The 16,058-nt window shown below is 40.8% G+C and overlaps 2 protein-coding genes across 2 annotated transcripts in view; one reads left to right on the forward strand and one right to left on the reverse strand.

The window, feature by feature from the left end:
• Positions 1 to 3,166: 3,166 nt before the first annotated feature.
• LOC116332307 lies at positions 3,167 to 4,093 on the reverse strand. Its single transcript, XM_031755224.1, has one exon. It carries the CDS (start codon positions 4,091 to 4,093, stop codon positions 3,167 to 3,169), a length of 927 nt encoding a protein of 308 aa, XP_031611084.1.
• A 3,330-nt stretch (positions 4,094 to 7,423) lies between these two features.
• Positions 7,424 to 16,058, forward strand: part of LOC116332203 (bromo adjacent homology domain-containing 1 protein) — a 29,895-nt gene continuing 21,260 nt past the window's right edge. Inside the window, exon 1 of the mRNA XM_031755059.2 lies at positions 7,424 to 8,093. The gene's annotated coding sequence lies outside the window, so the exon portion shown is untranslated. The remainder of the gene's footprint in view (positions 8,094 to 16,058) is intronic.

Genomic DNA, 16,058 nt, shown 5'->3' on the forward strand with positions numbered 1-16,058 from the left:
CAGTTCCTCCACTATCTTTAGGCAGCTGGGCCATATAGGCTAGACCTAGCCTACTGTGCTCTGCATATGTTGTCTATATGTGCAGTTTGTGTAAATTGCACGCCCTAAATTAAGTGCTGTTAAGCCAGCCTACCTTAGAAAGGCGTAGGGAAAACATGGGAAACCAAAGGCAACCCTCTAGCCCAACAAAATCAACATGAACTCAACTGATTTAGCACACAATGCATATGTGAGTTGTGTACTTCTGTTTAGTACCAAAAGAGAAAAACAAAAACAAATGCAAAGGTGTTTTGATATCTGCCACATTTTTTGATCAGTAGAAGGTGTGAGAGCCAGTAAATCTAGTGATGTATGTGACTGAATAAATAAATAAAAGTGTTCAGTTATTACCGCAATGATAAGGCATAACAACGCAGAAATATGACACTTGTATAAACATATAATAGATAATACCACAAACCAATGAGGAAAAAACACGTTCATTTTTCTCATTCTGATATTTTTCTAAACTGATATTACATAAGTTTAATTAAACATGAACCATACAAAACTTACCTCCGCTCTACAGATGTTAACACTGCGGATAGCTAAGTATAAAATTAGTACTAAATCACATTTTCAGTCTGGCTCTGCAGGATCTCTGCTTTTCACTTGTGGCTTCAAAACAACAACCTAATAACACAACAACACAAAAGAAAAGAACGACTCTCATTCAGATCATCGGCTACGCAAGCTTGTGATTTAAAAGCCCGTGTGGGTTAAAAGAAGAAGAAGAGAAGAATCAGTGATTATGGTATGAGAAGTATTGAGCGAACGGGGCGGTCAAACAAGGAAGTGGGTGAAAAACGGCTCACAGGCGACGACCCATCTTTTGTGTTCCACGTGGAACTCTCGTGGTGATGTTCCGCGTGTCCAGTCAATTCGAGATCACGTGCACTTATTTTGTGTGCGACAAATGAAAACTTCAGGTACACGCAAAAATGAGACTGTATTCACAAATAGTTCACACAAAGGCACAACTGAGAGCGAAATCTCCCACGCGAGGTCGTGCACGGACTCGTGAAATGACTTTAACATTGCAAAGTGCTTCGCCACCAACCACAAGTGCCCTGCAAATATACAGTTTATTACACATTAAACATAAGGCAGTGGGTTGATCAGTGGGGTGAAATCAAATCAAAGGTTTATAATAAGTGCACATGTAAAGATGCCTCCGTGTATCGGGACACGTTTAAAGGGGGCGACATTCATATTTTTATTTTAATTAGCGGTTAATTATTTTCCACATTGTGCATAAAAAATGCCCACGCTGCTCTAATCTCGTGACACCTGAAAAACAAGTATCAAATGGGTCTTTAAAAAAAAGAAAGTAAATCAGCATGCAGCGTTAGCCTCCAAATTTCTATGTATGTCACTGATGTGTAATCAGCAGTGGCAGCACAGACAATTACCAGAGCACAGGTTCTTACGGCTTTTGTGAGTTCTGTCACGACTATCAAACCCACATTAAAATTACTTTGAAACGGCAAAATATTTACGTCTAAATCAAGATTGCAGACCCTGTGATCCATATTTGTCAGGGTTACGTTAAAGGTCCAAATTAAGTCAATGGGTTTAAGTGGGGGGGTTGGAAAATGTAAAAGGTCACATATGTTGTATAATCCTATTATATAATAATAAAATTAGAGTATAGTATTAGTGTTATTTCACAACTAGGTTAAATTGGTCACTATGAGTAATATGTGACCTATGTACTATGTATAACAACTTTCACTTTCACTGGGAGACTGATTTTTATTTTTTTAAAACTGATATCACAAATCAAGCTATGCTCATAGTGTAGTATTTATGGTTTATAAACATGCAATGACAGGTTGGGCTGACTGCAGCTGTCTTTGTGCGAGATGGTATGAGGCACAGAATTGCTCCTTCACTCAACCTATTGTACTGTAAATACAGGCCACGCTGCTTTGAGCACAAGACTAATGGCCATATACAAACACAGCTGCCATGTGCTCAATTGCACTGAAAAATAAGACAGTTTATCAGCTAGCATTTTTCCAAGGAATGATGGTCCTTTTGTACTTTTACCATAAAAAACATTTGCTGTGAAGACAATTCAAAGTATGCATCACTGAGAATGATAAGTACTCTTTTAATCTACATCACACTGAAATGACAAAACATAACAAAGGAATGCTTTCATTTTTATATTAGATGTAAATGCAGACTGTAAGACAATGCTCTATGGATTTAGTGATACAAGTTTCTAAATTATCACCCTCTTCTTTCTGTGAACTTGCTAAGTTTGTTAGCCTAATATTGTCACATTGTCACATTTATCAAAATGAGATGTAAATGCAGTTTGTTTCTGCTTATAACATTCTTACAGAAAAAGAAGACCTCAATTTCAACAAGTCAGAAACAAGTGTGCTGTAAAGAAAAGCTTTAAAGGTACATTGTGTAAAATCCCACCACTAGATGTCAGTAGATTGCCGATTGTGGTCAATTGGGTACTGTTTTCTTACCCCTCCCAATTCAAGTGCATGATCCTAACTATGGTGGTCAAAGTGGGACAAATACTCAAACATGCATATATTGTTAGATTCAAACTGTTTATCAGAGGGAAAGTGTGATTTTTAGCACACTCGAGCCTAACATTAGCTGGCAGAGTGTTAGCTTTTAAACAGCTGTTGTTGTTGTTTATCTGGCTCGTGCGAATATGGGAGGGTCACATGTCTGGTCTGCTTAACAATAAGTAATGAGTGACAATATTGGGAATAAATAAGGATTTTTATTTTGTTAGAGGCCTGACTTCAGTTTAGGAGACAAGGCTTGAGGTGAGGAGGAAGGAGGAGGAGAGAGAGAGCAGTGGTGAAGGAGGAGAAAGACATAATGACAAAGAGATGATGGAAAATATATGTACACAAATGTTAAATGTTCATATATAGTTTAATCTTTAAACTAAAAGTATCTATGGCATACTATATATTTTGCCAGTCTCTGCGGTGGAGCAGTGATGTCCATCATAATTCTAAGTTTATGAGAAGGCTTTATTTTTTTTACAGGAAGTAATTACACACGATCAATGTACTATATTCAAGAGTACAACATTTTCTTTCTTCTATTAAATAACTTCAACAAAATCACTTACTGTACCTTTAAATTATCCTTTTTTACAGCTGTGGAGAGGGATCATGTTATGCCCTATCATGTACATGTATGGAGAAATGGATGTATAAGATATTGTGATAAAGAACTGAACTTCAGACCAGAAAAGGAATTCATATGGGTTAAAAGCCAACTGAAAAATCAGGTAGATAGTCCAGTCCACCTGGAACAATCCCATGGCTCCCAGTACAGCTATCGTGCTCCACTGGATCTTTGTATCTTTACTCTTCCTGCTGAACTGACTTGACCCAGTCTCGTTAACCGCTGGTGTCACTGTCTTCCTTTGGCTCAGCAGCACTGCGAGGATGAGGCAGCTGGTGACTGTGACGATAATCAGAGGCAGCAGGTGACACAAGACGATGAACAGGTATTTGTATATGCTGTTGAACACTGGACAATGATTTTGAGTGCAGTGAAAGAAGTCTGGAGGGCACATGCTGCTGTTTCTTGTGACGTTTTCCGCTTTGCTCTCCTGGTCGATGACAAACATCGGAACACTGAGCAGCACGGAGAGCATCACAGAAATGCCGCTCACCATCCAGGCTGATCTGATATTATCCAGGAAGAGTGGGAAGTTGACCCTCGTGTTTACATCTCTCAGCTTCTGGTAGCGAAAGATACAGATGAGGACAGTGAAGAAGATGCTGTTAATTTCACCAATGACAGTCATGAACTCCAGTAAATAACACGACCAAGTGCCCGTGGCGGTGGAGGAAGTCTGAAGGATGATTATGTCATAGATATTTGTGATGACAATCTCCCACAAGTTGGCTGCAGCGAGTCCAAAGAGAAATATCTCAAAAGATTTAATGTGGAAGAAATTAATCTTGATGATGGAAGCGATGAGAATTGTGTTACCCATAAGACCTACGGAAGAAAACACCAGTCTCAAGCCCAGGAGGTTGACAGAAAGCTCAGCCATTGTGAGTAAAAATCAGACTTTCCTGAATGGTTGTAAAAGAGTCTCCGGTTTGCTGCATCACTGACTAGATGCAGGTGTCATTACATTCTCAGAGATGGTATGAATCTAGAAAGGTGATTGGCTGCGCTCATTACACAGTAAGGGGAAAAAAATAAGGTGGGGTCGTGGATAACAATGAAGGCTGGGAGTCATTAAAGTTTTACCTCTGAGCCTTTCAAAGCTTCATCTTGAGACCGCATACTGTGTGCATGTGACGTTTTATTTGTTTTCACTGGCTGACATCATCCACTGCGGATACAAGAGTTCATTTACAGGTTTTGACAACACATTTTCCCACTTTGGATTTGTTGTTTTATTCTGTGGTTTAACTGGCGCACTGTGTTTTTACTCCCAGTACACCAACTTAATTACATCTTAATAAGAGGATTATTTAGAAAATGCTGAAGGATATAACCATTTCATAGGAATAATCTCAATGGGCTCTTCACTTAAAGAAAACCAATAAATATAATATCAGACCACAGGTTGAAGTATAATGGTTTGACTCTATTCGACACAGCATAGCTAATAATATGCACCTTACTGATTATGTCTGGGTGTAACAGTCATCTCACATTTGAGTCTCTAAACACACGTACTTCTGCACACTTCCTGTTTCAGAGTTAAAGAATCGGTGCATGAACACGGTTTGTGAGAAGAACTGCACATTCTTGCAAATGTGGTCAGTCAGACATAACAATATGATGAATTTTGGATAAAAACCCTACATGTTTTACCAACTAATCTCTTTCTCATAAGTCAGGCACTTGACTTTAAGCTATAATGGGGCAGGGGCTTCTGGACCCTGCTGTTTTCACAGGCTCGGTTCATGTTCCAGCCTGTCTCTTTTTGTCTTTAGTGCTCTCACTCTCTCTCTAGTTAGTTGTTCTATTTAACCATGCCCTGCATCCTGATTCAGCTTAATTGTGAATCCCACAGTGTGTGTATGTGTGTGTAATTAAGGATAAGGCCTACGCTGGAAGTAAATTGGTAAACTTAAGTGTACCGTAATGAGCTTGGACAGCTTAGGAAGCTGCAGTCTTTTATCACAATCGAGCAATTATCAACTAGAGACCTGATCAAACGGAATTACATGAATCATTTCATCCTAATAAACCAGAAATTTGACTGCCTTTGAACTTGTTGAATGTAAATTAAAATGCACCTTACTGAATTGTGTATTTTGTTTAAAATGTAAGTGCAATGCAATACCAGAGCCAGTACACATATACTGACATACAATGACAGCAGAAAGCAGGTAAAGCCTTGAGCATTTTTTGCATTGATCCCAATGTTAATAAAACAACATTTTTTGAAAACTTGACATTAATATAACAAAAATCTCTTAAGCGCGTGAACAAAGTTTGTCCTTGTACAGCTGTACCCATAGGCAGAACAATTATTTTTGCATAATACCAGTGCCGGCACACACACACACACACACACACACACACACACACACACACACACACACACACACACACACACACACACACACGACAGACTGACATATAATGACAACAGAAAGCAGTGAGAGCAATTAACATGTTTGACATTATACCATTTTTCATCATTTCTACTAACAGTACATTTGCTTAGGTAAGTACATTTAAAACAAATTAGAAATTAATCAAACAAACAAAACATACTATATTGGACTCTGTTTGATTTGCACCATAAAATTTTATTCAGATCTTAGTATGCAGTGGCTGTGGCAGTCAAAATGCGTTACTTGCCAATCATTTTTTAAGGTGCTGTACAAAATGCAATTGCTCACTGGAGGAATCGCATCTAATTACCAGTTAGTGAAAATAAAAGATGTGTTTGACACTTGTGGTGAACTCTTAGCTGCCAACGCCCCCCCCCCCGCCCCAACTTATCTGTGAAGTTAATTAAGGTTTTGGAATAGCTTTACAGAAGACACAAACATTAAAACGAAGAGGTAAAGCATGGAGTCTTCCATTTTGCGTTTTCGCTTGCTTACATAGGTGATATATATAGTTTTTAATAAAGAAAGATTTTTACACAGTGCCTCGGCAGGCCAAAGGCAAAATTACAGGGGAATAATCTAACAGCCTCTTTTGTTATTTATTTTTTATGCTGCATATGCCCCTTTTCCGTTAATGGAATTAAATTAGCTTCTTTTCATTGGATCCCTGTTAAATCCAAAATTTAATTTACATAAAAAGTCTTGAATGATCAGGCCCCATCATAACTCAAAGACCTCCACAGTATCATTTTATCCCAACAGAGCACTTTGCTCTCAGATTGCAGGTTTTCTTGAGGGTCTTGGAGTTTCTAAGAGTAGAATGGGAGCGTGGGTAATTGCTGCAAAACATATTTTTTTAATGAATGGTTACTACTACTTATTATCATGTAGTTCAGCCAATATGCAACAATAATTTGAAGTTATTTGCCTTTTTTTTAATTGTTAAGGAATCAGTGCCCTTCTTGTCAAATGTACAGCAAGTACTCCACCTGCCTTCACTCGTTTAACCGTCTCCTCTCCCGCCTGCTGTGCCACCAGAGCAGCTCTAATCCATAGGTGCATGGGCACCCTCTGGAGTTGTCCTGTGGTGCCCGTGCCACCAGGGAATTGGCAGCAGGTGCGGGTGGGCCTGGATCAGGCTTGTTTAAGTGCATGTTCACAATTGGACTGGGATCCTGGGAGTTCAGAGACAAGGTCACTGCCTTGCGCCCTGTTCTATAAACTATTCCTGAACAGTTCTTGTTGTCTGGTGTGTGTGTGTGTGTGTGTGTGTGTGGCACACTGTCCTGCTGAGGGGGGAAGACTGCTGGCTGCAAGTGGGGAGTCCCCATTGCCATGAGGGCTGTGTGCTTGGGTCTGCCCTGCAATAATGTCTATGTGGGAGGAGCATGTCAATGCAAGACCACATAACAAGAAGAACAGTGCATCAACACTTCACCTGTCCGCGGTTTGAACGCCGTGGCTCACAGTAAACATGCTGAGGTTCATCAGGAGTTTCACTTAGACCGAATGTTTGCAACCGTTCACATGGAGCCAATGCAAGCAACAGGAAGTTTTTTTCTTTTGTTTTTTTCGTTTTTCCTTCTGTTTTCTGCCCTGAACCCCACTCTGTAGCACAGTGGCTTGTGTGCAGGTGCTTTCATGCACAATGTGACACCCATCATCGCGTCCAATTAACCCCACAGCGCATCCTTCCAAGAAAGTTAAGGGGCGGATCCGGCGAGACGGCCGCGTGGATACCCCTTTAAAAGGCATGTTGCTATCACATGCTTCGGCACGGAAAGTAGGATGAGGATGTTCTTGTGGTCGTTATGTAAACCATATTTGTCACTTACGATTTAAACGAACGCGGGGAGACTTTTTATTTTTGTTGCTGAGGATTTCTTCAATTTGCGCGGAGGGAGGGGAGAGGACGGAGAAGGGGGGGGTGCAGCCCACCCAGTCTGTCAGCGCTGCAGTCAGTCAGTCAGTCGTGTGGTGTGGTGTTGTGTTGTGTTTTGTGCTGCTAGTTGTTGTTCGGGCTGTGTGCGTTGTTAACGGCGAAGGGACGGACACAGACGACGTGTGTGCGGGCTGTCGAAACGTCAACAGTCGAGGTTTGCTGCCGTGCTGCCGTCGGGAGAGTGAATGGGATAAGAAAAACAGCCAGAGCAAAGCCAGCTAGTCTCTCGGAAAGGAGTGCAGTCTCTTCTTGCGAGAAGAGAGTTGTTTGCCTCGTTCCCCCCTCTTATTCTCTCTCTTCTCGCCGTATTTTTTTAAGGAGTTCCCTCGAGTGGAGAAACATCGGCGATATCCGTGCTCATTTCCTCCACTTGATCTGCATCGGTTCGCCACTCGGATGAGGCTGACTTGTCTTACCTAGCGATTTGGGGAGAAAAAAGAAAAAGAGGAGGAAGAAGTGGTCCTCACACCAGCGAATTTTTTTTAAATTTTGTTTTTAGACGAAGTAGTCCCTGTTACAGAGGACCTAGGGTAAGTGACGGCTGCTCCACACTATCGTTTCTCTTTCTCTGTGTGTGTGTGTGTGTGTGTGTGTGTGTTTTTATTCAGGCAGAGTAGAGGTTACATGGGCAGCTTTGCTCTTTTTGTGAGTCCCTCGTTTTTTAAAGTCATGTCTGGAGGACGTTGCAGAGGTAGATAATGGCCATGATGATGGAGGAGATATTCACAGGGAGTGGTACTCGGTCGGTACTGGCCGTGTATAATGTGTGTTAGCGTAGCCCCCCGAACCACCCCCAAACTCCCCATTTTCTCCCCTTAGCTGGAGGTGGAAGGGGAGCACCCATCAAAAGTGTTACACCGACTGGTAATAGTGCTGTTGTGAACACGCTGAAACAAGGTCAGAGAGAGGGACACGGCAGCCCGCGAGCTCGCTAATATTGTGATTATGTGGAAGGATGCGCAGATGGAGACACCTGGCCGTCACTCGGTGTGGCTGCGCGCGCACGACTGCTTGCAAACTTTAAGTCTCGAGGCTTTTTTTCATCTCGCTCTCTTATTGCGACGTGCTCTCGCGTGCGCGTGATTCACGCTGGACTTGTTTTTAACGAGCTTCTCGAAGTAAACAGTTCATCAGCTGCAATCAAAATCAAGAGTCGCTCTGCTCAGGTGGAAATAATAATAATAATAATAATAATAATAATAATAATAGCAATAATTTTTTTTTTTTTTTTTTTTTTTTTTTTAATGACGAGGGGTCGTAATTGCTCCGGCAATTAACCCACATCACAGTTTGCCAGTTAGGGCAATGGGCTCATAATAAATTATGTCACAGACAAAAACCCCCTCCGGAGGCTCATGCTGTCGGTGATTGATCTCCAGCAGTTTTGGGGAACATTTGGGATAAGAAGAATAAGAAAGAACGCGGAATGACTGGGTTTAAGCAAATTCTAGTATTTAACCAAACAATCTAGAAACTGCTGCGTGTAATGATGATGAACTAGAACTCCAAATCCTCCTCAGTATTGATTATACAGCTCACTAAGCATATTTGAGTGATGCCTAACACGCCCTTATTCAGTCACCTGAGCAGGAGGAGTGTGAGCACCAGAACTACATGTAAAAAGACAACTTTATTGCTTTCAAGCTTCCACTTCTATTAAAAACATACAGAGGTGTTTACTGTTTGCAAGTTAATACTGTGGCTGTGTGTGGTGGAGCTACTTTAAAAATTAAGCTTTTGCATCCACCAACCAAGGGCTCCACTGAGATGAATGTAATTAAACTTATTCGGCTTTAAAAGAATTAAAAAATAAAACCTTGTAAATGAAATCATCTGAAAAATTTAAAGGTGGATTGCCTTTTGCTGGAGCTGCTGAGACAAAGAAGCAAAAGAAGTCACAAAACCAAGTAAATGAGTATATTTTACAAGCTCGTTATGGAGTATGAGTGTAGCTAAGTTTAGCTGAAGTAATCACTTTTTATCTCTGTTGGTCACTTACTAATCTAAATAATACCACGTTGGCTTGTCAGAGGAAGTGCAGGTTTTATTGAATCAGTCCATGGAGAAGTTTCTTCACTGCTTGCTTGTTTAGGTTTGGTGTACACCACAAGTGACCTTTAGCCTCTGTGTTTCTTTCCCCTGTTCACACCATCATAAATGCATCCTGTTTTCTGCCGGGTCTAATTTTTTTTCAGGTTCGTCTGTGAGCCTGTCCTGCAGTGTGCTGTGCTGCCAGGCCACACTGGTTTATTGTAGTTGATCATTAATCTATTGGAGTTTCCTCAGCATTCATTCTTCAGCCTGCCGTATCACTTTACCACGCTTTCCCTTTGATCCAGCAGACAGTGCCCCACGCTTCACTTAGCAATCATAAATGTCATGAAATTTAATATGGAAGTCTTTTTAATGACTCGCACCTAGACCTGTCATTAAATAGCCATGCAGGACTAATATATGAGCCATAAAGGCAATCCGCTGTGAATTAGCAATGGATTTCTGCCAGCATACAAATCTATTGCTTAAATTATCAATAAAATACTCACTGTTGGAATCATTTTGGAGTAGCACTATATATGATTTTTTTGGATAATTAAATCATCTGTGCTTGTTTCTATTGATTTGTATTCCAGCGCTGTGTGTCTTCAATCAGTCGTTCTAATCGTTTCGAATATTTTGGGCATTATTTTTATTTTCCTGCACTGTTCAGCAGAGTTGTCTCAAGCCGTTGTTTATTTATTTATTGATTTCAGAAAGACTAAAGATTCTGTCCATGTGTAATGATAATTTATCCAATTACTGCAACTCGTGATACTCTAAAAGCTTCATTGTTTCTAGGCTACCTGTTGATACATTTTATCAGATAAAAAGGCTCACGCTTTAGGCATAAAAATGTTAAAGAAATTAAATTAAGCTGGACAAGAATAATATTTTTTTCTTTCTGTTTTTACTGAAATGACCAGACTTTACACATAGAATAAGAAATGTTCAGACAGCTGTGATGGAGCTCAGGCTCTAAGGACAGCCGGTGTGTAACAGCTGATTGAACTGTGAAACTGTGACCCCGGTGTGAAGGCTCAGCTGTGTGAGGTGGTGAAAAGAACAGGCTGTGACTTAGTGTTAGTTCCTGAGCGATCCCGTCTCTGCGTCTGTAATCATTAATAACTGCAACGAAGTCTCCTCTGTTGAAACTCGCACTCTGTGGATGCACGTACCGACCCTGCTGCTGTGGAGCTGCAGGTATTTAATGAACTCAGAACCCTACAAACACCTGTAAGCAACAACTTCAGGTCCAGCTGAAGGAGCTGAAGTCAAACCTGGATTGGATTAACCGTGCCTCAGTAATAACCTCCTATAGACAGCTCTGTGTGTGCATCGTAGCAGCAGAGCAGTCACAAAACATAAGGAGGTTTAAAACTTCTTTCAGCTGCTCCCTTGTTCACAAGAGGTCGAAACAGCAGGTCTGACACAACCCTCCCATGGATTTGTGGGTCCACTTAGTTTCAAATCTGGGGCTACTCCACACGTAGGGGAGACCGGGGATAGTTGTAACGTGGGTCAGTTGTAACACTTCCAATTTCTCCAATCAGGGCTAAGTTTAAAATGATGTGACTCATCCTGTACATGCCCAATTCAGTTCTGCTATCACATGTGAAAAATCAGCACATTTTGTCAAACACAGACAATTTAACACGAAAAAAAGTAATTTGTACGCCAAAAGTAAGTTTTTCTACTTTATTTCAATTTCTAATAGCATTATCTGCTTTGCAGTTAAACTCATCAAACTTAAATTATGTTATTTGTATGTCTATGGGGATATATTCTGTGTAGGTCTTTAGTGCTAATGTTTTAGCCATTGGCTGTAATCTTAGCTAGTTCATGGCTATAGGAGTCTGGGTCAGTTGTAACAGCAACAGTCTGGGTTAGTTGTAACAATAATGCAGATGTTACAACTTACCACACTATTACTTTAACTTATATTAAACAAGTTGGGGCAACGACATCAGCAGAGAGAGGTTGACTGGTCACCTTTGTATATGCGGTTAATGCCATTGGCAACACAATTCCTCCACTGTTTGTGTTCCCACACATACATTATGCAGACCACTGTGTCAGAGATGGACCAGTAGGAAGTATTGGTAGTGGAAATAAATCAGGATGGGTGCAAGAAACAGATTTCCTCATCTTTCTGAAGCACTTTGCAAACCACACCAAGGTAAGCCATGATAGAAAGTAATGGAATTGCGATGCTGGTGCACAACTTTTTTTTCAGCTTCATTGTTATGTTCAAAAGTTGGTGCAAGAGTTGTAGGCTATAATGCCCACTGAGCCAATGAGGCCAAACTCAAGGAAGACCAACCAAAATTAATGAAATATTCAGTTGCAGAAAATTCCATCATTTGTCTTTTTGGGGGGGTTGGAATATGTTCAAAAGCTAGATTTCTGCATTCTGTCACACACACACACACACACACACAAAGCTACATAAATGGCTCTATGTGCATTCATGTGTTGAATAAAAAAGATTACATGTTAATGTTTTGTCAGTACCCTTATTTCATTGTGTTACATTTCACCCCAGGATATGTTACAACTAACCCAGACTATGGGGTTAATTGTAACATTTCACTCTTTGTGTTTGAGACCATACCATGCAATGGGTAATTGTGCTGCAGAGAAAATAGCTGCACTATTTAATAGCAGAGACATGTAAATACTTTGCATTAAATTTTCAATCCACTACCTTAAAAGAGCTCCAATTTACAGGCAGAAATGTCAAAAATGTTACAACTATCCCCGGTCTCCCCTACACGGGTATTTTTGAAAACGGAGATTTTCCGTTTTCGTTTTAAAAAATAATCCCGTCCACACGTAAACGCAGAAATGAAGGAAAACGCTGCTAGGAACATGCCAAAACAACAGGTGGCGATATATTCCTAACCGTGTAGAAATGTTGGCCAATCAGAAGTCTAGAAGCCTCGGTGGGAAATAGTAAACAAAGATGGGGCGTAGAAGCAGAACCGAGTCGTATGGGCGTTTATCAATATGCGTACTTGTGCGTACTTGCGTTCTCGTGTACTCGTGATACGTCATCAGTCGGAGACCAAGTACTGTTCCAATTGAAGCACGCATCACGCCGAGAACACGAAAAAGTCCCGGATGTGTTCTCGATCCACCCATTTTATCGAGCATGCATCGGTGTAGACTTGGGACAGCTATATATCCCAGAATGCATTTCGTCCAAAACTCAACAGCGGACTCGGCACATCCCCCCCCGCCATGGTCTTCTCACTACTCAGGTTAAAGAAACCCCAGCAGCTGTCTATAGTATTGAGTGTCCACTAGAATAGAAATAAAAGCGTTCTAACATCTCACCTGCTTGTTTTTATTAAGGTATGTACATGTATGTACATGTACACTATTTTTATTAATAGAGGTTTCACTACTGAGGTTAAAAATGATATATAAGTCACAGTAGATCACTTCTAAATGTTTGGTTTATTTCAGTGTTTTATTTGTTCCTGAGTAAACCGGTTTGGCTGTGATTAAAGGTAAGCTTCATAACATGTTACTCACAGTTACATTAAGAGGGGACGGCAGTAAAAACTCCGGACATGTGACATCATCACGTACGCTGGTGTTCCGACTGTACAAATCACGAGTCCGTGCTCGGGTACTTGAGAATTGAGAAACGGCCAACGAGTCCGTGCTCGCGTTCTCGGCGGGTACGTACTCCCGTGCGTTCTCGGCGGGTACGTACTCACCGAGCACGCGAGTACGTACTCGCGTACTTGGGCATTGATAAACGGCCGTATGTGTGGAGGGACTGTAACTGTGTGTGTATATGTAAGCATTTAAACACTGCAGAGAGTACAATTAACAGTAACAGTATTGTAGAAATTAATTTCACCGAAACAATAACGTGGCGCACAGTGTGACGTCAAAAAAGGCGCACACCTTTGACGCTGCGTTTTCTCCGTTTTCCTCCTCCACACGTAAATGCAAAAACGGAGTTTTCGAAAATATCCACCCTGGCAGGCGTTTTTAGAAATCTCCGTTTTCAGTGACCGAAAACGCCGTTTACGTGTGGACGAAAGGTGCAAACGCATAGAAAAATCTGCGTTTTCAAAAATACCCGGGTACGTGTGGACGTATCCTTTGGATGTTAGGCAAGCGTGTTAATCACTACACTACATTCATTTCTGCTTATTTATGTCTATATTTTGAGCCAAAGCATGTATCCTCCATGGCTTAAAATAGTGTGATGGGGGTATTGCACTTGGACACACCTGCAATAAAACAAGTGACCATTGTGAGTACGGTTACTGATGATCATGTGCCTGTTATGGTGACCCTCGGGCATTTATGATACCCACATAATGTGGTGTGTGTGTACATAGACGTGGCACTGGTTCAACATCAAAAAGCATGACAAATCTTTTCATAGTTCCAGTTAGTTACACTACACTGTGGTAGAAAGTAACTAAATACAGTTTTAAACAATTAAAAAAGGTTTATGTAAAAAGAAAAACAATTTTGTAATCTTAACAGTTTTACCACAAAAGCTCGCATCCTGTGAAAAGTGTCTGACGACTGATGACTGTGGGTAAAAAAAGCCTCTCGGTTGGTTTTATTTAAATGACTGTTTGAGGCCAGAGAAGAAAAACGATCAAACATTTTAGACGTAAACAAAGATTATGGGGGGGGAAACAAAATCAAATTTGCGTCACAGAACACACACCTTCTCCCACGAATCATCTGATGACTCCTCACTCTTTTCACTTATAACCCTTTCAAAGGAGGATATTCTGTAAAAATAAATAAATAATACTAATAATAATAAAAATACCTGCCTGTGTATAGAACTGCAAAACAGTAGCTCCACCTTGACCGGCTATAACTGGAAAAACTGGAACTGTGATAATAGCCACAGGGACCAAGTACTTTTACTTTGCATGTACTACTTATGTGCCTTTTACTTTTTATATAGAGGACCTCAGCTTTTTATGTCATATGTTTACAATATCCAGTTCTTACTTGCACTGAAGTGTGATTGGACTCGACTAGGAAAGTGTAAACTGTAATACTGCAAAAACATAGGGCTCAAACACAGTCTGTGAAAAATCCCTGCGTGTATCTTTTTTCTTTTGTTTTGGTTTTTTGGTCCTGACCTGTTTTAATGGCTGTGAATTGAATTTCATTTGAGTGTGACAGTCAAATACTTTGTGTGCCCATATGTGTTTACACTGGCTGCCATCTGAGTAGTTATATACAGGAGCGCCTTCCAATGACAAGCCAGATTACTGTCACGGTTGCTCGGTTTCATTGGGAGAGGCTTGTTTATGCTCATTTGCTGTCGTTGTCCTGAAGGAACCCTTTTACCTATATGCTGTGTTAGATTAATCGCATCTGCTGGACTCTTTTCTACCCCATTAATGCCCATTATTGCAAGTGTTAATATGCGTGGCGTCACCCTTTTACGGTTAGTGCTTAATTTAATAATTAACCCATGTTGGCGTTTTTACGACAGAAGCCCTGCCCTAATCGTTGAATTAATTTTCAGTGCCCCGCCACTCTCTGTGTCCAGTCATTCTGACACTTTTATGCCTGCTATCTGTATGAAATTTTAATGACCCAACAAGTTGAATTGTGTATGTGTGTGTTTATCATTAGGTTTAAAATGTTTCTTTTTATAAAGTTTATAGTTCGGACGGGATCAGGTGACCCTGCACCCTCCCTCGGTTATAGGGAGTAGTCCTAGGCTGCTGGGGGCTTCCCATGATGCACCGGGGTTTGTTTTTTTTTGTTTATGTTTGGTGTTTATACACCAGGCTGCATTTAATCATTAGGTATTACTAATATCTGCGTCTTTTGTCCTGTCTCCCATCCCTCACCCCCAAATCGGCCACGGCAGATGGCTGCCCCTCACTGTGCCTGGTTTTCCCGGAAGTTTCTTCCTGTTAAAAGGGAGTTTTTCCTTCCCACTGTCACCAAGTGCTTGCTCATAGAAGGTTGTCTGATTGTTGGGGTTTTCTCTGTATCATTGTGTGTTCTTACAAAATAAAACACCTTGAGGGGACTGCTGTTGTGATTTGGCGCTACATAAAACAAATTGAACTGAATTGTGTGTAGGCCTTTGGAGTAGCTAACACTTAGATCCACGTTGGACCGTAAGGACTGGGGTTTGTTTCCTCGTGCGTCTGACCAGCTTTGCTTTTCTTCATGAGAAAAAAACAAAACAAAAAACCAACAGAACAAAAATCACCACCCACTGTTCTTACAGTCAGAGTAAAAAGATGAAGTAGTTTGCTGGGTTGGCTCAATAATTGGTCTCCATCTCTGTGCTTGAGGCTCACCAATACAATGAAAAGAACCGCAGTGAAACTGACTCAAACGAGCTCTTTTGATTGTGTTTACTGAACCACCGAGCACCGACTAAATCTGCTTTCTACACTCTGCTGTAAGGGTAACTGACGTTGAACCAGTGTGTATAATAA

This window comes from Oreochromis aureus, linkage group 15, assembly GCF_013358895.1.
Source record: "Oreochromis aureus strain Israel breed Guangdong linkage group 15, ZZ_aureus, whole genome shotgun sequence".
Classification (NCBI taxonomy): Eukaryota; Metazoa; Chordata; class Actinopteri; order Cichliformes; family Cichlidae; genus Oreochromis; species Oreochromis aureus.